Source organism: Xyrauchen texanus, chromosome 8 (genome assembly GCF_025860055.1).
Source record: "Xyrauchen texanus isolate HMW12.3.18 chromosome 8, RBS_HiC_50CHRs, whole genome shotgun sequence".
NCBI classification, from domain to species: domain Eukaryota; kingdom Metazoa; phylum Chordata; class Actinopteri; order Cypriniformes; family Catostomidae; genus Xyrauchen; species Xyrauchen texanus.
Genome location: NC_068283.1, coordinates 18,821,940 through 18,844,036, shown reverse-complemented (window position 1 = coordinate 18,844,036; position 22,097 = coordinate 18,821,940). Strand labels below are relative to the sequence as shown.

General features: G+C 37.1%; 1 protein-coding gene across 1 annotated transcript; it reads left to right on the top strand.

Annotated features, from left to right (window-relative positions):
- The first annotated feature begins 2,327 nt into the window (after positions 1-2,327).
- Positions 2,328-21,332, top strand: LOC127648243 (equilibrative nucleoside transporter 4-like). The gene is made up of 11 exons (XM_052132829.1): positions 2,328-2,405; positions 4,159-4,396; positions 5,092-5,223; positions 6,432-6,545; positions 9,330-9,458; positions 9,598-9,672; positions 10,056-10,303; positions 16,211-16,334; positions 17,289-17,476; positions 17,628-17,868; positions 20,597-21,332. The coding sequence occupies exons 2-11, from the start codon at positions 4,234-4,236 to the stop codon at positions 20,728-20,730; spliced, it is 1,548 nt and encodes a 515-aa protein (XP_051988789.1). The 5' UTR covers positions 2,328-2,405; positions 4,159-4,233; the 3' UTR covers positions 20,731-21,332.
- Positions 21,333-22,097: the final 765 nt, after the last annotated feature.

The window sequence follows — 22,097 nt, the reverse complement described above, 5'->3', positions numbered from 1 at the left end:
TTTCACAGGAAAATGGAAAGTAATAAAGGCTGCGTTTTGAAACCTTTTGCAACATTCATTTAATGCATAGCCACACAAAGAAAGCATAATGCTGACATTTACACTTCCGTACAACATTACAGAACTAGTGCATGATATGCTGCTGCATTTTATCATTATGAAAAACAAGAAATGTCATTTTAAGTGCACAAAGTTGCCTATTCCCTTTATGCATGATAACAAAAAAGCAGAATTGTGAATGTCAAATATATGTTGTATGGAGATCTTGCCACTAGTACATTCAAAATGCACAAGTGCCCCATTGATTGCTCTGAAATTCAAATAAGGCAAACTATTATATGTCCTTTTCTCACTGAGAGTCACAGTTTAGTTTTGATCTTTCCCAATAATGCTGACTGGACATCTAATTCAAAATCAAGACTGCTGTTCAAGACTGAATGCTGCCCAACCATGTCATCCTGTTTTATAACACCTTATCTATAGGCAGTAGATTATTTTTCTCAAGAAATATGTCAAGACTGTATTGATTGTTTTGCCTGAATAAGATAATGTAGTTTAAAGACTAGTACACCTCTGTAGCACACCTCAGATCTATGAAGTGTAGACTGGAAATGCATGCAAGACGTCCTGCAGTCTCAGGTCAGTTTTCAGTTGTCTGAAGCTAGCCTTTTTATCTGAAGTTTGCAGTTTAAACCAAATAAAGCAGATAAAGAAATCTCTTCAGAGCACACATTATCATGTTACACAGCCTCATATTGTGGAATACCATCAAATTAATACTGAAGAAGCTGTAATCTTATAATTTCTGTAGTAAGCCTATATCTTATGTCGCTAACACTTTACAACAAACTTTGCATTAGTTAAGGCATTAGGTATCATGAACTAACAATGAATAATGCTTTTTTTTTTTACAAGACTTACCATTATTTATTACTATTATTAAGAACTATGTTTCATTGTTTGTTCATGTTAGTTGACATTGTAGTAAATAATGTTAACATAAAACTTTTAATGTACTAAAATATTATTATATATAAAAATGATCCTTTACCATCCATGTTTCAACAATTCTGTAAAAGTACATTCATTGTTAGTTCATGTTAACTATTGCATCAACTATGTTAACAAATTAAACCTTATTGTAAAGTGTTACACTTATGTCTTGACTCATGATTTTTGTTTTATTTATTTTTATGTATAAAAACATAAAGCGTATTTGAATTTTTTAGGATCTGTCTCTGTATTGTTCTTTTGTTTTAAAAAAGCATAAATCAGTGTTACAGTGAGGCACTTACAATGGAAGTGAATGTGGTGAATTTCTGAAGGTTAAAATACTCTTTTTCAAAAGTATAAGATATAAGATATAGGATAAAATCATTTACTTACCTTTTCTGTGTAAAGTTATAGACAATTTTATAACTTTGTTGCCATGACGATGTAATGTCAATAAAGCCTAAAATGACTGTAAAAATTACGATTTGAACAACTTTAAAGCTCAAATAATACATGAGTTTTAACAGAAGAATTAATGATAGTGCTTTTATAAAGTTACAAGCGTCACATTTCTGCCTTTAAATCCTCCAAAAATTGTCCCCATTCACTTCCATTGTAAGTGACTCACTGTAACACAGATTTGTACTTTTCTAAAGAAAAGGAGGAACGAGCCGAAATTAATTTTTGTTGTAATCAACATTAAGCCACAAATGCTGTTGATGTAGCGTATGTTGTTTTGAACCCGGAATATTCCTTTAAACCACGTTACAGCTCAAATAATACAAAATAATATAATACAAATAAAGTTTTATCAGAAGAATGAATGTAAGTGTTTTTATAATGTTATAAGCTTCACATTTTTGCCGTTAAACCCTCCAAAAATATCTCCATTGACTTCCATTGTAAGTGAATCTCTGGAACATTTTTATTTTTTTTTGTAAGAAAAGGAGTAACATTATGGCACAAATGAATTGAACCCGGAGTATTCCTTTAAGGAGCTTTTTCTTCCTGACCTGACCATTAATTTGAGTTTTGTTGGTGTAATGTAATGTATTCATGTTGTTTCCTTAATAATAAATAATGTTTTACTTGATCAAATCATTTGATAAAAATATTACCGCATGGAGCATTTTATTTTAGATTGATATGTTTTTCCAGTGCAGTTAAGGCCCACATGAGTGCAAGTTTGCTTTAAAAACGATAATGAAAGCGCGTTGCCTTGGCAGACCGCTGGAGGACTGATGTGTGGGCGGGAGGGACGATGACAGCGGCTCTCTGTGGAGACGGAGATTTCCACCGGAGAATCTAAACAAAACACTTCTGATGAAAATGATGGATCTGTAAAGCATGACTGTCGTTGAATGGAGTAATATGCGAGCAAGGAAGGACAGAGAGATCTAATTGTTTTGGAGGTAAGATTTAACCTGTTGTCTTTGTGATGTTTAACAGAGCTGTATCGGTCTTGTCGCTTCATTAATTATGCATGTGCACTGAGAGATGAATAACGGAAATATATTCTGCCTTCTGATTGCATGACTAAAACAATCCCATGAGAGCAACAACGCACGTGAAACAAAATACAAATATCAACCGGTAACAGAAACAGAAAATTATTTTAGATATTCTCGCAGGGTGGAATTACCAGTTGATCTGTTTAAGAGCTATTTTGAAGAAGAAAAAAAAAAAAGGAAAAAAAATGTAATTAAATTAGAAGTCGTGGGTGACATTTACAACTGCTTATTGGGTTCATGAAAATTCAATTTAAAAGCATCAAGCTTCTTCATGTTACAGAAGTATTACACACAAGCAGTTTATTTATTTGTATTTATGTTTGTCATTAATCAGGCTGAAAAAAAGGCAGCTTTTGTTACGTCACTGGGTCTCTGCATTATTTTGGAATACATTTAGAATTATAAAATCATATAATATAAAATAATAATAATAATGATCAAAATAACAAATTTATTTACTTAATGGATCATTAGGCAGGTAAAAAATACTGTGGCACACCTGGTCTTTGTCTGCTCATAATTCATAAAACAGTTGCCAGGTTTTGCACTGTACTTGTCATGTATCTTATTTGCATCACTTTGTTGACATTCAATAACTTTAGTCAAACAACATAAGCAACCATAATTGTAGACTTTGGAATAATGCTGTTGTATATGAAAACAAATCCACCCATTTTCCACACAGCACTCACTTTTTGCAGCACAGTTGGATACAATCATGTGCCAAACACAGTGATGTAATGCTGATATTGAATAATTTTTTCCCCTTTTTGAACAATACATGCACTCCACCATCAAGCTTCTCATCTCTTCAAAGGATGGCTTGGCAGATTTTCAAAAAGAACATTTCAATAGCATGCCCAACAGTGGCGTCTATTCTTGGCCACTGGAAAGGCCTGATTTGCATTAAGAAAATTAATTTTGTCAATCTGTTTGCTATTCCTTCTTCAATTAGACCACCTAGGGACACTTTATATCCCTAAACAATATTTTGGTAATGATGTACATGTAAATATGAAAGAATGTTAATTACTAAGTTTGGACAAAGGAACACAGCATGTAGTTAAAAGTATAATGACAAATTGCATGGGTGACATAGCATAAAGTGACTTGAGACTGCTCTTCACATGCTTTTATTACACACTGGTCAGTCACTAAAGCCAATTTTGACATCACATCAGAGGCCCCTTTCATCTCTGTGAACTAGACTAATTTATGGACCTTCAAATTAGCACAACATTCATGTATGAATGTATGAACTGGACTCTGCGTGAATCAGAGAAATATGGCAATTAAAAACACTGAAAGGATGGAAACATCTTTAAATAATGCTTAATTTCTTTGTTACTCAGGATGACTATGGCATGCAGTTATGTTAATTAGTTAGATTGTTACTGAAAACACTTAGTATGTAGCTGGCGATTTTGAGATTATCAAAAATTATTGTATAATTATTGCGTTCATTTCAATACAATAATTTTCTGTATATCTTATTTGATGACATTAAGTTGTACTGCTCTGTAGATACCTGCATTGGCTGTTGAAACCCCATTTTGATCTGCCACTACTGTACAGTGAAGTTAGATTAAACTATAAACTGCATGCTCTGTATGTGAAGTTGCTAGTGAGATTATGTATGTCATTTCTTTTGCAGAGAATATAACACAGAGTACACAGACACCGTTAAAGGAGGCCTTTTAGTGAGAGTTCCCAGTCCAAAAGAGTGACTATGGGCTCAAAAGTAGCAGAGAGACGTAAACAGGCCACCCCTGGCCAGACCCCGGAGGGCAACGTGGTGATGAGCTTCAGTTTTGAGAGCTACCAGCTGGAGGAAGAGGACTGTCATGTGAAAGACATCTCAGATAAAGGAGTACTGGCCCTTTCAGAGCCAGGTGAGTTCCTGCTGCATGTATACTCAAAGATAGAAAATTTAAGCCATTTTTGTTATTGACTACGCACATAATGTTTGTGAATGTACATATGCAATATTTGTATAGGCAAGGATAATGACCCAACTTGATTGTAGTTGTTACAACATGTTATGTAATGGCATGTAATCACAAGGTCTAATCATGTTAGCTGGAGAGCATACTGTCCACTCATGTTGCCTGGATACAAAGGTCATACTTATTAAATCAGTGGAGTAGGAGAACAGGCTACTCCTTAATCTTTGACGTAAGAGATGCTCTGGAGTTTTGTATGCACTTTTAGCATACAGAAAATAAGCATTCAATTATATTCTTTATTTAATAAATAAAAATATTTTTATTTATTTCATTTTTAACATTACTTCACTTCTTCCATCTTTTAAATGAGGCATGCTGTGCTAAAGTGCTTCCATGAATAATTTCTGCATCCAGAAAGAGAGAGAGAGAGACAGAGAGAGAGAGAGAAAGAGAGAGCAGAATGTCAAATGTCTCATACATATACATAAATGCACTTTGTAGAGACACACAAACTGTGGGACAAATATTTAAAGATCACATTTGTTTTTAATGTCATCCAAATACAAACGTAGCACTTTTTAAAAAAAAATAACTCTCAATATTTCTTTGTGTATGCAAATGTGTGTGTTTCCGGTGCATAGGCTTTGAAGAATCCATCCCACATGATCGCTACCATGGGATTTATTTTGCCATGCTCCTAGCTGGAGTGGGCTTCCTGCTGCCTTACAATAGCTTCATCACAGATGTGGACTACCTGCATCATAAATTTGAGGGTACACCATCACATGTTTATGTCTTATTTGCGGTTTATATCTTAGCTAGCTTTTAATGTCAACATGAAACTCTGTTAGCAACCCATTTGACTACTGTAATGTGACATATTTCCAAATGAAACAGGATATTCAAGGATAAAAGCCCTTGAATTTTATCCGTCAGGAATGGATTGGATCATGAAAAATTTACTCTCCAAAATGGAGCCAGACCTGAATGTAAGTTTGCTAAAATAATGCCTAAATGGCTATTTGGCTAATGGTTGACATTATTCAATAGCCTAAGCAGCCTGAAGTCCAAAGTACACAAAGTACTCAAGATGCAAATTTTTTCCTCTGCACAGTACGTGCTGACTGTCTGCGTGCAGCTTCATTTAAAAACAGACAGTCATCTTCTTTACACGTCATCGGTGCAGGCGCCTGCTATTGACTGATTTTACACACCCGGTCCCTTATCAGGTTAATTAAGCCTCTGAGAGGGATAAAGGCCGACTGCGGATGGTGGTGCGAGAGAGAGCGAGAATGTTAACGAGCAGCTGTTCGTTTGTTTGTGACTTTTGGTTTATTTCTTCATTAAACTATTATTTATATTGTCAAGCCGGTTCTTGCCTCCTCCTTTCTAGGAGGTTTAATTAGCCTGATAAGGGACCGGGTGCAGGGCCGGACCTAGGGTTTTGGGGGCCCTAAACAAAAATAGTGTATGGGGCCCTACAGGTTTCTAGAAAATTGTAGTTAATTTAGAAAAAATATACGAAATGAAACATATTACGTTTCATTGGTACGGTTGTGTGTTTTGTTGATTAGAGTAGTTGATTGGCAAAAAATAAAATAAATGGGGGGGGGGGGGGGGTAGGGGTCCCGAACCAATCACGGGGCCCTAAACAAATGTTTAGTTTGTTTATTGGGTCGGGCCGGCCCTGACCAGGTGTGTAAAATCACGACATGGCCCCACCCTCCGCCATGTCACACATGCACAGAACATGCATAAAGAAATTATACAGAGCCAAATTTGATTTCATGTTGACTTAAAAACTATGACAAGAAAGATTAAAAGAAATATTATAGTTGCAGTTTCTGTTCATTATTGTTCGTTCATTTTAAAATACAGTATATCTACATCTCTGCTCATTCTTTTTTCCTTAACAGATATAAAAGAATCATATCATGAATATTGGGATGAATCTCAAGGTCAGCTGCTCTTTGTCTTTCAGGAACAGCCATCGTGTTTGACATGGGTTTAACGTACATTCTTGTGGCCCTTGTGGCCGTAATCCTGAACAATGTCCTGGTGGAGATGCTGAGCCTGCACACCAGGATCACTGTGGGTGAGTCTGTTTATTCAGAGCAGACACAGACAGACACACACACACACACACACACACACACACACACACACACACACACACACACACACACACACACACACACACACAGAGTAAGCACAAAAGGGTGGGGGTGGGGGTGCAGTTGACTGACATGAGCGAGTGACTGGCCTGAGGGAAGAGGGAGAAGGGGCATTAGTCTGGCAGCTGCTTTACTCATCTGTACCTGAAGGATAACAAGTACACAATTGTGTTAAATGTGAACAGAGAGAAATTGATTCAGTAGCTAGATAGCAAATGCTGAATACTAATAACCAAAAACAGATAAACACATAGATTTCAGAAAACAATGTTCCTTTTTATCAATAAGCCATTTCTAACCACACAATTAATTTATTCTGCATATATCATTTTAAGTTAAGTTGGCATGTGAATACCAATAACACATCAAATGCAGCTGCTTCTGTATGATAAAAACACAATGTTATTAGCAATCTCTATTGTGACTATGCAGTATACGCCACCCAGAAAGAAAAGAAAGATAAGGAGACAAAATGGCACTGTGGTTTGAAAAATTCTTACTTAATCTTCTTACTGAACTACTATAAAAGATGACCATAGTGAAATCTACCACAACGAACCTATATCTTTTCAAACTGGACTACTGCAATGCTCTTCTGGCAGGACTTCCTGCATGTACAGTCAAAATGATGGTCCAAAATGCGGTGGCATGATTGTCTTCTACAAGCCCAAGAGAGCACACGTCACGCATCTCTTTATTGATCTGCACTGGTTGGCAGAGGTTGATTGCATCAAGTTCAAGGCATTGATGCTCACTTACAGAACAACCACTCGCTCCGCACCCCCTATCTGCACTCGTACAGTACAGGCATAAAATCACTTACCCAGACCTTCAATTCAACTGTTCCTTGCTGGTGGAAGGACCTGCCAAACCCCACCCAAGCAGCTGATTCTCTAGCCACCTTCAAGTAACATGTAAAGATGCATCTTTTTTCATGAGCACTTGACCCAATCCTACTAATGCAATAACTGTATACTTTCTCCTTCTTCTTAAAAAATGTCAGTCTATTCTTTTACCACTGTCTCTCACCTTCCTTTCTTCTTGCGCTTTTCTGATTACTACCGCCTTAGGACAAATCGCATCTGTTGTATTCCTCATTTGTAAGTTGCTGTGGATAAAACCATCAGCTAAATGAATAAATGTAAAATTTAAATTAAAAAGCTTATGTAGAATTATAGTTGTCTATTTAAAAAAATTAAATAATTGTTTCTCCTTTACAGCAATGAGAGTAGATGGAGAACAAATTGAGATGTTTGCTTAAAGGTGCACTCAGTAATGTGTCCTCAATAAAGCTTTTTACTTCCTAAGAAATTAATTTTAATTGAAGAATATGTGTATACAGTTATCAACACTCACATGAGATGAATACACTAGTTAACCAGTTATCAATTATAAAAGCTGTTTTATTCTACATGGGACTGCCATATTATGATCACATGACCAGTTGAACACCTCCCGCTTAATTTCAGTAACTGCCCTGTCATTGGACACATTCACTCTTGGATTAAATGAATCATGGCTGACTGTAAATAGTGAATTTCTACAATGGAATCTTTAACTGAAAACTATTATTTGAATGATGCCCCATCCACACCACTAGATGTCAGTGTAATTCCAAGATGACACAAACAAAAAGCTACTGAGCGCACCTTTAAGTCTCCTGCTTCTCATATTTGTATCCTGAGAAACAGATCCCAGTAATATGAGATATCTCCTATTCAATTTTAAAAGAGATCTAAACTATGTCTCAAACTGGGCTTAGATTTGCCATGATACCAAGTTTGCAATCCAAATTCTGAGATTTCAATATGAGCTCAAATATTTCTCATGAAAGTCCAAATGATCCATTCTGTTCACATAAATGTTTTGCTCTATGCTCTTACTATGACAACAATCGTCTCATTTGCATCTTGTTATTTCTCCTATGCGGTTTTAACGGTGCTATATTTAAGATTGACAACAAGCATTTGAAATGGGAATTGCAGTCCAAATTCAAAATATTGGAGAGTTGTCTGCCCTGCCCCAGACTTGAAGCTCATGCAGGTTGCCAGAATGTTGACCTACAAATTAGCTAACTCAGTATCCATTTTAAAGGATTTCTGGGCTTTAAGCTGTTTCCATCTTCCAAAGGCATCTCCAATATATACACCTCTGGTCATGATGGTTTTTAGATGGATGATGAGGCTTTTTAGGTCAGGTGGAATCTGTTATCTCTGATCCAGTTCACTTGCTGGCTTCCATTTCCATGGAAATATTATTGTGGAGTGAGCAGTGGGCGGGATCACACAGGCCAAAACATAAACAGGAATTCCAACCTGGAATGGAAACTTCAAAGAAGAATATACTGGCTGTAGCATTTTTACAGAAGAAGCCATTATTTCAACTTAGCATGTTTCCTAATTCTCTAATAACATATTATGGTCATTATATTTAGCACCTTTAAGAGAAACATGAATGAGATCATCAAATCTCATGAGCTCTGAAAGAGCAGCAATTTTCCTCTGGGTATAAATGTGGAGTATGAATTGTACAAAGAATAAATTAAATTAAGTGGGCATGTGGTATCAAATGAAAAATGAATTGTTTTAACATTCGAAATAATATTTGTACTGACGAAAGCTTAAATCTAGTACAAACTATGTGCTGTCTGCTTTGCTGGACTCTCTGGTCTTATATCTGATTGTGGTAAATGTCATCTCTTGCAGGTTACCTATTTGCACTTGGACCTCTGCTTTTTATCACTGTCTTTGATGTTTGGCTAGAGAAGTTCACCACAAAGCAGGCGTACGTCATCAATCTGATGTCAATGGGGATTGTGGCATTTGGATGCACAGGTATTCAGTCTTACTTTACTTTTCAATCATGTTTCTGCTGTAGAAGCATGTTGGAAGTCACTGCCCTTCTATTTGGCTCAGAACACTGTGTTATTTCCAGTGATAACACTTATTTACCTGTGTTTACCTGTGTCTCCAGTGCAGCAGTCCAGTTTCTATGGATACATGGGGATGCTTCCCAAACACTACACACAAGGAGTGATGACCGGAGAGAGTAAGATGCTATATGATGTTAGAGCAGTGGTTTGGGCCCGGGTCCCAATAAGGGGCCTCAATAAACTTCCAAGGGGGCTGAAAAATGCCTTAAATTATTTAAAATAAATAATAATTAAAAAATGGAACTTTCTTAAAATGCTACAACCCATTAAAAAGGCATTCAACATATTAACTGACTGTTCCTGAAACTTCTGTAATCTCAAAATTATTAATTCATTGTTTTTCTCTATTAACACTTCTATATTCTTTAGTAAAGGAGTTTTGAATATTGTCTTGGGCAAATAGCTGGCCTTGGAGTCTAAAAGTTTGAAAACCACTGGTTAAGATGTAATAGCATATATAGATTTGTATATGTGACAACATGATTTTTTCTCTGTACAGGCACAGCTGGAGTGATCATTTCACTTAGTCGAATCTTTACCAAACTACTGATCAAAAACGAGAGGAAAAACACCATAATTTTCTTCCTAATTTCTATCTGTATGGTGTTGATGTGCTTCATCCTGCACATGCTGGTGCGAAGGACACGCTTCGTCCAGTACTACACTAGTCTGGCACGCCAGGGCCTCTCCCATTCCAAAGACCATGGAACCCAGTACCAGGTGCACCATGATGTCATTACAGAAGAAGTAAGATTTGTAAGTTTTGCATGTCAAACAATAGATGTACATATGAAGATTCTCCAATAGAGTTATACAATTGCAGGAAAAAATTGGTGAACCATTGGATTTGCCAAGGATTTCTGCATAATTTGGTCATAAAATATGATCTGGTCTTCAACTAATTCACAACAATAGACACACACAGTCTGCATTCCACAGTTCACAGTACTTACTTTTTCCTGCAACGTTTTCTCATAAGTAGCTCTAAGATCTTAAAGGGACAGTTCACCCAAAAATGAAAATTCTCTCATCATTTGCTCACCCTCATGCCATCCCAGATGTGTTTCTGCTGAACACAAACGAAGATTTTGAGAAGAATATTTCAGCTCTCTAGGTCCTTACAATGCAAGTGAATGGTGTTCAGACCTTTGTAGCTCCAAAAATTGCATAAAGGAAACTTTAGCATCTGAAGTCACATGTGGTGTCTGTTTAGTTTCACTTTCACATCTGAAAGTGAAAATTAAAGTGGAGATTTAGAGTTTAAAAGGACTTAAACATTGTTATGTTTCAAACCCACACCTATTATATTGATTATGACTGTAGATTTAACCACTGGAGTCTTTTGGATTACTTTTATACAGCCTTTATGTGAATTTGGGAGATACAACCCATTCTGATCACTATTCACTTGTATTGTAAGGATCTACAGAGCTGAAATATTCTTCTAAAAATCTTTTGTGTTCTGCTGAAGAAAGAAAGTCACATCTGACTTGAATGAGTAAATGATAAGAGAATTTTCATTTTTGGGTGAACTATCCCTTTAAGTTCAAAAATCGTCTGGAATGTGATTTTGGGTATAGGTCAAGGATTTTTAAACTTTTTGATACCAAAACCCCCGCAAACATAATTTTCCCCTTGCGAGGGGCACACTTCCTAATGAATAAAGGCAGCTAAACATTGAAATAAGACCCATTTATACCAACTGAGTAAAAGAGTAAATGTGATATTATAAAGGCAACATGTTGTTTGCTAAATTTAATAACTGGCTTTTATAAAGTATTGTACTAAAGCCAAGAAGAAAAAATATAATAACTGCAAAATATTTGTTGACAATGTATCTTTTTCTACCCACTACTAAAGTACTGTTAAATGTATAAACCAAAAGAAAAACATTCTTTCAGATTAACAATTTTTTATGATTCACATATATGAACACCATAAAACAAAACATATATACACAGAATCAATCTTAACCCCCACTATTACCCCTCCCCCTCATAATCCCAGCCTGACCCCAACAACATCAAAGTGGTCTCAAATGATATAGACACACACATGCACGAAAAAATAAATAGGTAATAAACAAATAAAAAAATATTATAATAATAATCACATATCCATAAATGACATATACCCGCCCCATTTCTCCACGAACATGTTGTATCTCCCCATTATTCTAAATGGCCCTTCCTCAAAGGCTGCCACCCTTCCCATCTCCGAGCACCACTCCTGAGAACAGGGTGCTCCAGTTAACCTCCAGCCCCTTTAAATGATCTGCCTGGCAATCGTGACACTGGTTAAGACCCAAATCTTGACGATGACCTCCCCCATCACCCAAGATACAGAGTCTGGGGCAAAATAATACCCGAGTGCCACATCGCACACCAGATTCTGAACCTTTAACCAAAACTTCTGTATCTCAAGCCTATAGAATTTAGAGGGGGTCCAATAGAACCGATGTAAAATCTTGAATTGCATCAGGTGCACCGTTGCATCTCTAGATGTAGACTTGATGTTTATTTAGAATCCCCTCCTCCAGTACCAAGTTTAAATCTTTAAAAAATGTAAACCAGACTCTGAATTAACAAGGAGTAATACACTGATGCCTCATGACGTTTTCCAAAATCAGTAATCACCTTAAGCAATAAGCTTTAGGGAATATCTAGATAAATATCTCAATAAAACACTCTGAACACTTTTATCCATACCGAGTGCAAATGTGAGATAACGGGGTGTGATTTAACTTCTCTGGTTAGATTGATAGAAAGTCTTTGCAAAATACATGAACAAACAAGGGGCAAGAACTTCCTGTTCAATACAGAACCAGGAAGGGGATCTCTCAGATGGAAGCGTCCAATGAGCCAAATGTCTGAGACCGAATGCATAATAATAAAACTAAATCTTGGGTAGGCCTAGCCCACCTTTGTCAAGCGGCCTATGTAACTTACTAAAATGTATTTGTCACGGTCTCGTGTCGTCCGCACCGTGTTTCGTGTCGTCCGCACCGTGTTTCGTGTCGTCCGCACCGTGTTTTCTGTTTCACCCAGTACTGATCCCGTTCCATGTCACGTTTTCCCTGTTGTCCGCCCTGAGTCTCACTGTCCGTGTGTAAACCTCACTTCCCGTCTTTCCCGGCGCTGTCACAGCTTTATTGTCCGCACCTGTTCATCATTTTGTTATCACCGTGTCTGTCCATTTAAACCCCGCTGTTTTCTCCTTCCCCTGTCGATCGTTGACGTTTCTTGTCCGTCTTACGTTTCACGTTTATTCCTATGACCTCTTGCTGTACTCTCTGTTCTTCTAGTTCGTTCAAGGATTCCCCAGCCCTTCGTGGCTGTTCGCTGTTTGTCCCACCTACTGTGTGTTATTTTGTGTTTGAGTTTATTCCCATCGTGGAATTTTCATTTGTTCCTGTGTTTTGTTAATTTGTTGATGTTTTTTTCAATAAAAGACAATTTATTTGGATCCGCATCACCCGTCTGCCTTCTACTGACTTCACACAAATCATTACAGTAATCTGGGGCACTTACCATTCCAAATGAAGGACTTTGCTATGCTCTCAAATTGCTTGAAATAAGAGAAGTGGACATCTGCAGGGAGAGATTGTAGCAGGAAGTGGAATTTTTGAATACAATTTATTTTAACAACATTAACCTTCCCAATCATAGAGAAATATAATGAAGCCCACCTGCCCACATCCCTCGAAAACCTTATTATTAAAGGGTCAAAATTAATTAAACTATTTAATTTTGTTTGTATTTAACTAACTAAATCAGACAAATTTGCTGGGAATAAAATACCCAAATACTTAATGCCCTGTTTGGGCCACTGGAAGGTACCTGGCTGTAAGGCCGTTACTGGACAGGACCCTGTCAGAGCCAAAGCTTCAGATTTAGACCAGTTGACTTTGTATCCTGAGAACTTGGAAAAGGAATTAATAATTCTGTGGAGGCAAGGCATAGATTTAGTTGGATCAGAGACGAATAATAAAATATAATCTGCGTAAAGCAGAAGCTTATGTGCCACACCTCCCTCCACCACTTCTGTAAAATCATCCTCCTTTCTTATCACAGCTTCTAATGGTTCCAGGGCAAGACAGAACAATAATGGTGAAAGAGGGCAACCCTGCCGGGTGCCCCTATCCAGAGTAAAATAATCTGAAATTAAGCCATTTGTTTGTACCGCTGCAACAGGGTGTTTATAAAGTAACTTGATCGAACCAATTAAAATATGCCCAAACCCATATATTTCCAAAATCTTAAAAAGATAATCCCATTCTACCATATCAAACGCCTTTTCAGCGTCAAGTGAGATGGCAGTGACTGGAGTCTGATCATTCGCCACTGCCCACATGATATTGATGAAACGCCTAACGCCTAAACCCCACCTGATCTATATGTAGAAGAGATGTCATAACTTTACTTAATCGATTAGCCAGAATTTTTGACAAAATTCAGGGAAATTGGACAGTAACTTTTACACTTGTTGGATCTTTGTCCTTTTTAAGAATCAGACTGATCTGGGCTTGTGTCATGGTTGGAAGAAGCTTTGCATTCTTTAATGATTCCATATAAACTTCTAACAAAAGTGGAGCCGATTCTGTAGCATAAGATCTAAAAAATTCAGCAGCAAAACCATCTGTCCTCGGAGCCTTGCCTAAGGTAAGGCCTTAATTGCCTCGTCAATCTCGTCCAAGCTTATTTCAGAATCAAGAGAATTTTTTTGCTCAGTCGAAAATTTAGGGAGTTCTAACGGTTCCACAAAGTTTCTAATATCTTCATCAATAGACGAAAACATGCAATTATAGATATCAAGATAGAATTCTTTAAAAGTATTATTAATATCAATGGCCGAGGTAAAAATTTCACCTCCAGCAGATTTCACTGACGGAATGGTAGAAAAAGACTCTCTCTGCTTTATATATCTAGCCAAAAGTTTTCCTGTTGTGTCCCCTGATTTAAAGTATGACTGTCCAGCCATTTGTTGGAAATCAGTATTTTGCAGAAGGGATATATGATGAGGCAAGCTGTATGATTTATTTTTCTCCATATGTGGCAACACCTCTAAATTCACCAAGAAAAACATGCTTAATTTAATTGAAATGTCACAAAACTCTAAGCAGATTTGTTTTTATTTCTTATTGTTGAAGAATATGGCTATTGATAGAATACAATACTTACGATTAACCTCATTATTTCCAACCAGTCTTTATAAAGCAGAAAGAAACAGTAATAAGTAGTAATAATTCAAATTAACTTAATTTTACCCTGCATTTTTGCTCAGACCTCCTAGCACCCCCCTAGTGTCCCCAGTTTAAAAAAACTGGTATAGATGTCTACTGTTGCATTACGTTTGCATTTGTCATAAAGAGTGCTATTGTTGTTTATACATGTTGTTTAAACAAGTTATCTTTCTCTCCTTATGTATGGTTTAGAAATCAGTTTGGAATTAAATAAATTAGTTACGAGTAATGATGATCTGGTGATAAGGTGAAAACATTCACTGGAATGTTGAATTGTAAAGCTATCCTTGATTTAGTTAGACTGTGAAAAGTGTGTTCGTTTGACATACTCGGCTGTTTTTTTGTAAAATGTCTCATAACTTAATTCTATTTGTGCCGGTCACTGCTCTCTGTGCTCACTGCTATCAAATGTGAACTCGACGGCCCTGGGAAGGACATTGAGAGAGCATTTTTAAAGTGCTCACTCAGACACTGAGAGTTCAGTTGGGGTAATATATGAAAGCACTTGAGAATAACCTCATGTCTTTTCTCTGGGTGACAGACTGAGCACTCAGCTGTTCCTCCACTCAACATTTCTTCATCTTCAACCTGCAATTGGCCAGCAGGCGTGGCTGATTGTTAATGTGGCAAGGATAAAATGCACCAATAATTACATTTAAATGAGGCTCTTTTGTAGCTTAAAGATTCTTACTGTTAATCGTTGTGACTAATTAATTTCATATGTAAAGTCCATATGTATTTTGTGCGTCTAGTGGCACCAAATGGAATAATGAAAATAGTCAAAGTTTTCCAATAAGTTTCACTCCTCTTTGGTCTGCCATTGGTTGATCAAAGAGATATTCCCGACATCATTGGTTAAGACAATGTTGCTGTGTTGGGCTAGTTTGGATTCTTAAACAAAAAGAGCAATATTCTGATAGTGCCACAGAGCCACAGTGTTTACATATACCTGAATTACTTAAAGTTATCTCTTTCTCTTTTCATTGTTTCTTATTTATTTATTATTTATATAATGGTAATATACGGGTGTAGCTTATGATACTCTGAGGAGGTATTTCTCTGAAGCAGTTCGGCTGTGCTCTGTTGCTGTGGGACCTGGGAGCTCTTTTTTTCCACAGCAAATTAAAGAGAGTGGTTTTACTAGCTCAGCCAGATACTTAATCAAGTAATGGCCCTCCTCACATCACCCCTGCAGAAATGCTAGTTCATCAAGAAAAGTATTATAATATTAATTAAATGGATTGCTTACAAAGTTGCAATGACCTGCTTGATATGGTCATTGGTTTTGATGTGTTATTTCATTGTAATTTACATCATATGTTACAATGTAAAGAAGAGAATGAGCATTGCATTTATAGTAATTTCATCTCCACTCTGTGGATGTAATGTATTCAGTCATCTCTGTTTCCAAGGGCAATGGTGCACTGGGCGCTTCCCCAGCTGAAGATGGCTGCGCAGAGTTTGCTTGCAGTAACACTTACGTGAGGTTTGATGTGCCCAAACCAAAGATTAAACGGCACTGGCCAGGCATAAAAGGTAAGATACGTGTTGGGTAGATCACTTCTGAAATCTGGCACCAATGACAAATTACACAACTAAAATTAAAGAATGTAATTCTTGAGGACCTAACCCCCCAACCCAAATGCAATCATGCATCGAATAATCCATATGTAATTATGTAATCCATCAAAGTAACTAATCTGATTACAAAATGTATGTAATTAAAGTACTTGATGTTTGTAATCTGATTACATAATCCAGATAACATGTAGTCCATTACTACCCAACATAGTGTAAATTCACAGTATAGTCTGTAAATTCTGTTTTTTATACTGTATTTTATATAAAATTACAAATTTTTCTTATACATGTTCCCAATAAATTATTGTTTCTGAGGACATACAGTGGCCTCAGTTAAAAATGTCTTAATGTCATTGAATTAAAGACAAAATATCAAACCAAGTGGCATCTGCAAACAAATGATGAAAGATGTTTTCCAGAATACATTTGAGCCATTTTCTTCCATTACTTTTGGTCCAACTGGTCTCAAGGTCCTTTTTAAAGGCTGTATGATGTCAGTTCCACTTAAGTTCACACAGGTTTTCTTGTAGAGTAACTATAGGTGTAGTCCATCACATGAATTATGGATGTGTTCCACTAATGTATTATTATATTATGTATTATATGTTGTTTATATTACTCAATCCAATTTGATGGAATTTTTTGGTGAAATTGAAATGCATAAATCTTAAAATATTTTTTTGTGTGAAACAAGTTGTGAAATGTTTTGCTTGAAAAGTTTGCTTGTGCAATATATGCCATTGGTTTGATATTATATAATATAATGCAAATACATTCATACATTTTTAAGTATGATTTACATGTCCAAATACTTTTTGTTGGCCACTGTATGTAAAACATATATACAAAATCTGGACCATCTAATTTTTATGATATTGGTTAATGGAGCAGTGACCCCTTCTGTTTCAGATATGATCCTGCATCGTTATGTGGTTGCACGGGTAATCTGGACCTACATGATGTCCATTGCTGTCACTTATTTCATCACCCTGTGCCTTTTTCCTGGACTGGAGTCTGAGATCAGGAATGTCACAATGGGGGAATGGTTGCCCATCCTTATCATGGCCATCTTCAACATATCTGACTTTGTAGGCAAAGTAGGTTAAAGGACATCTGTGGATAGATTTATTCTCTGTTTTAATGCTTCTGTCATTCTGTTTCCATTACTGCCACTGCAGTCATCATCCACATTATAATAATGACTGGGTCTTAAATGCTGTCTCTAATCGAGTGTCTTTGTGTTTCTAGATCTTGGCAGCTGTGCCGTACGATTGGAACGGAACTCGTCTTCTTTTTTGCTCTTGTGTGCGCATAGTCTTCATCCCTCTCTTCATCATGTGTGTGTACCCTGTTCAGAAACCCACCTTCAGCCACCCAGCATGGCCTTGTATCTTCTCCCTCCTCATGGGCATCACTAATGGCTACTTTGGCAGTGTTCCCATGATTTATGCTGCAGGCAAGGTGGCACCTGAACAGAGGGAACTAGCAGGTAAGGTCATCACTCCTTTTACTTCATAGAGTATACACTGATCAGCCACAACATTAAAACCACCTGATTAATATTGTGTAGGTCCCCCTCGTGCTGCCAAAACAGTGCCAACCCGCATCTCAGATTAGCATTCAGAGATGATATTCTTCTCACCACAATTGTACAGAGCGGTTATTTGAGTTACCGTAGACTTTGTATGTTCAAACCAGTCTGACCATTCTCTGTTGACCTCTCTCATCAAACAAGGCATTTTGGCCACAGAACTGCTGCTCACTGGGTGTTTTTTGTTTTTAGTAAATTCTAGAGAATGTTGTGTGTGAAAATCCCAAGAGATCAACAGTTACAGAAATATTCAAACCAGCCCATCTGGCACCACATCTGTCACATTTTTCCGCATTCTGATATTATTATTATTATTAAAGCTTTATTGCAGACACAGGTCCATATAACACATACATACATACATAAACACATACAAATTCCCATATTAGCCTATAGGATATACAGGCTATTACACCAGTGTCGTCTTAACCTAGAGGTGTATCTATAACAGCTTTTCAGCGGACTTACTAGGGCTTCAGTTATATGGTTCACTGACCTGTCCAGGCGACACATAAAACTAAACATAAGTTGTCTTAAAAGTGCCTCACAAGATGGCACTCTAGTAGACACAAACAAATGACTGGCACTATGCCACCTAGGGACACGAAGCAACAACCTCATTGCATCATTGTATGCAACCTTGAGTCTCTGCATACTCTTTTTCTTATAGTTAGACCACAGTTGAGCAGTGTATAGCGGTGTGATGTAGGTTCTAAACAGAGAGCACTTCACAAAGTCAGAACACAAAGAAAACCTCCTTATAAGCATGTTAGCTTGAGAGTAGATTTTACATCGCTGACGATATAGGTCTTTGTCATCTGTCCAGTCATTGGATATGACATGACCTAAATATTTAGTTTCCTCACTCACAGCAAGAGGACGATCTGCCAAATAAAATGTTGGGAAAATTGATTTCCTGTCCTCATCGCTTCTAACTATCATTATGTGGCTTTTCTTAGCATTATATTTTATGTCATGATCAAGGCCATACTGAGAGCACACATTCAACATTTCCTGCAGCCCAACACTAAATGGACAAAGCAGGACCAGATCGTCAGCATACATAAGATGATTAACAATAGTGTTGCCCACAAGACAGCCAGTTTTCAACCTATTTAACTGGTTTGATAATTCATCCATATAAAAATTAAATAAAAAAGGAGACATGATACCTCCTTGGCACACACCATTACTAACATGAAAAAGAGTGGATACAACATTGTCCCATTTAACCAGAAACGATTGGTGGGCATACCAAAACACTAAAATTCTCACTAAAAATTTAGAGGCACCTCTGTCTAACAATTTTACAAACAATCGTTCATGATTAATCCTATCAAATGCCTGTGACGCATCAATAAAACATAGGAACATAGATGTATTCAAGCTTTTGTACCTGGACACAATCTCTTTAAGAGCATAGATACACAGGTCAGTTCCATGTTTTCTTTTGAACACCAAACTGATTGTCGGAAGTAAGGACATACATTTCTAGCTTGGTTAACGGTATCCTCTCCAGTACTTTAGACAAGATACTTGCTATTGCAATAGGTCGATAATTGTCAATACTGTTGAGCTTACCAGCCTTATCTTTAAGCACCGGCAATAACATTACAGACATAATAGCATTTGGCAGGACACCATGGACCAGACAACCATTAAAACACATGGAAAGTAAAGGACAAAGCCTATGGCTGGCATATTTTAGATGTTCTGCAGTAATACCGTCCATACCACAGGCTTTGTTGTTCTCCAACATATTAATGGCACCATGAATATCTACTGCTCTAATTATCATATCTGTTGAAAAATCAATATGCGCCTCGCGTTCGCGCGCTCAGAGCCCGCCGAAATTAGCATAGCCAGGCTATATAATGGGCACCCCGTCATACGAGTTCCTTTAGATTTAATCTCCTTCAGCGAAGACCTCCTCTTCGCTGGATCCTCCGGATTGTTGGAGTCTTTCGCCCGCCGTTGACAAGCCTACAGCAGGACTGCTAAGAGGACGCCGGCGCCTTCAGCCGCCTTCGAAGCCTTCTGCTACGCCATCCGGCGCGCATCACTATATCCTTTCAACTTGATAGTTGATGTGAACATTAACTGAAGCTCCTGACCTGCATCTGCATGTTTTTATGCACTGCTGCCATACCATTGGCTGATTAGATAATCACATGGATGATTGTTGGTAACAGACTGTTATAACAGTTTGATTATTCCTGTAACTGTTGATCTCTTGGGATTTTCACACACAAAATTCTCTAGAATTTACTAAAAACAAAAAACATCCAGTGAGCGGCAGTTCTGCGAATGGAAACGCCTTGTTGATGAGAGAGGTCACCAGATTGGTTCGAACTGCCAAAGTCTACAGTAACTCAGATAACTGCTCCGTAGTGAGAAGAATATATGCGGGTTGGCGCTGTTTTGGTGGCACAAGTGGGACCTATACAATATTAGGCAGGTAGTTTTAATGTTGTGGCTGACCGGTGTAAATGAACAAGTCTGTGCAGATGAACAGGTGCTTGCTTACCATTTTTGAATGTCTGTCTAAATATTCAGAAGGATCCATTTGTAATCTCTTCTCTAGAGATGTAGTCATTAACATTAGTTCATGTGATTTCTCCTTTAGGGAATATAATGACTGTGTCCTACATGTCTGGACTGATGTTGGGCTCTGTGGTTGCCTATGCTGCCTACAGTTTCACTGCTCCAGGTTCCAGCCTGCATTCAGAGACTGGCTACAACTTCACCCAGGGGTACTAGTGCCCTTTTCCAAACCAAAAAAAAAAAGAGAGAGAGAGAGCGAGGGAGACAAACTGCTACTGTTCCTATCATCAATCTCATCAGGTGGCAGTACTTGCCACTCTGTAGCAATTCTGCAGTCTCCAGAAATCAGACCACTGCTCCAGGCTTTCTCTGGCCCACCTGCAATGCTGTGTGCCTCTGAATGTAGTCAAATGGATGAAGAAACAACCTTTGACACTATAATCAGTTTTATGTGTGCTTAGTTGTGTTGCCTTTTCTTGTTCTCTAAGAGTTTTCTTCAAGCTGCCAAATGTTCTTTGATAGTGTTTTCTGTTAAATGTAAACTGTGTGGTGATAAAGCTGGTAGCACTATGAAAAAACGTTTTTCATGGTTTACTGTCTGTCTCCACTTTGTGTGGTGTTGTATATGGTTTTGACAGACAAACATAAAGATTTATGAGTAAGGGACTGATGAACTATAATAAACGAGGATAATTTATGTCTAAGTTAAAGATTATTTCTCACTGGATGCATGTTAAAAGAATACAGAAAAGAAAACTGTACTCTTATTGTGTGCAATATGGATTGTGGACCTTTTTGCTGAAGCTAACTGAATGTAAACATCCCTAAATAAAAGATTTTTTCTTTTTTGTACGTTTACTGACTTATTTCCTTTAGCTTTTTTTAGTTATCTTTAGTGAGTACAGTATGACAATGCTTAAAAAAATTTAGTTATAAATTGGCATTACAGAAACTAAGAAATACTTTATATTTGGACGATTTAAAGGCAAAAATTAATTATAAGCACTTACATTAATTATTCTGTTAAAACTCTGTATTATATATTATTTGTGCTGTAAAGTTGTTTAAATCATGTTAGGATATTAGGGTTTAAAGTGTTACATTGTCATGGCAAGGTGGTTGTAAAATTTGGTATAACTTTAGACAGAAAAGGTTTGTAAGTGATTTTATCACACTAAAATCATTGTAACACGCATATTGTTTATGTCTTGTAGCTATTCATTTTAAACAGTATTTTAGTGTTTACAGAATGGCTTCATTCACTTCCATTGTAAGTGCCTCATGTAACCCACATTTGAAAGAAAAGGAGGGAGGAGTCATAATTATTTTTTATGGTTATCAACATTATGTCACAACTATTGTCGATTGAGCTCAACTTGTATTGAACCATGAATATTCCTTTGAATGTGGTCATTATCATTATAGGTCAAGTATAAACCACTACTTGCATCAAAACGAAATGGAAAATCAGACCAAACAGGTTTCCCTAAGACATGCCATTATCCATTGTTAGGACAAGCATGGCTGCTTCCAAAAGCTTTGCTGCCTAATCAGTTTATGGCTTAACAAGCAGCGTTCCCTAT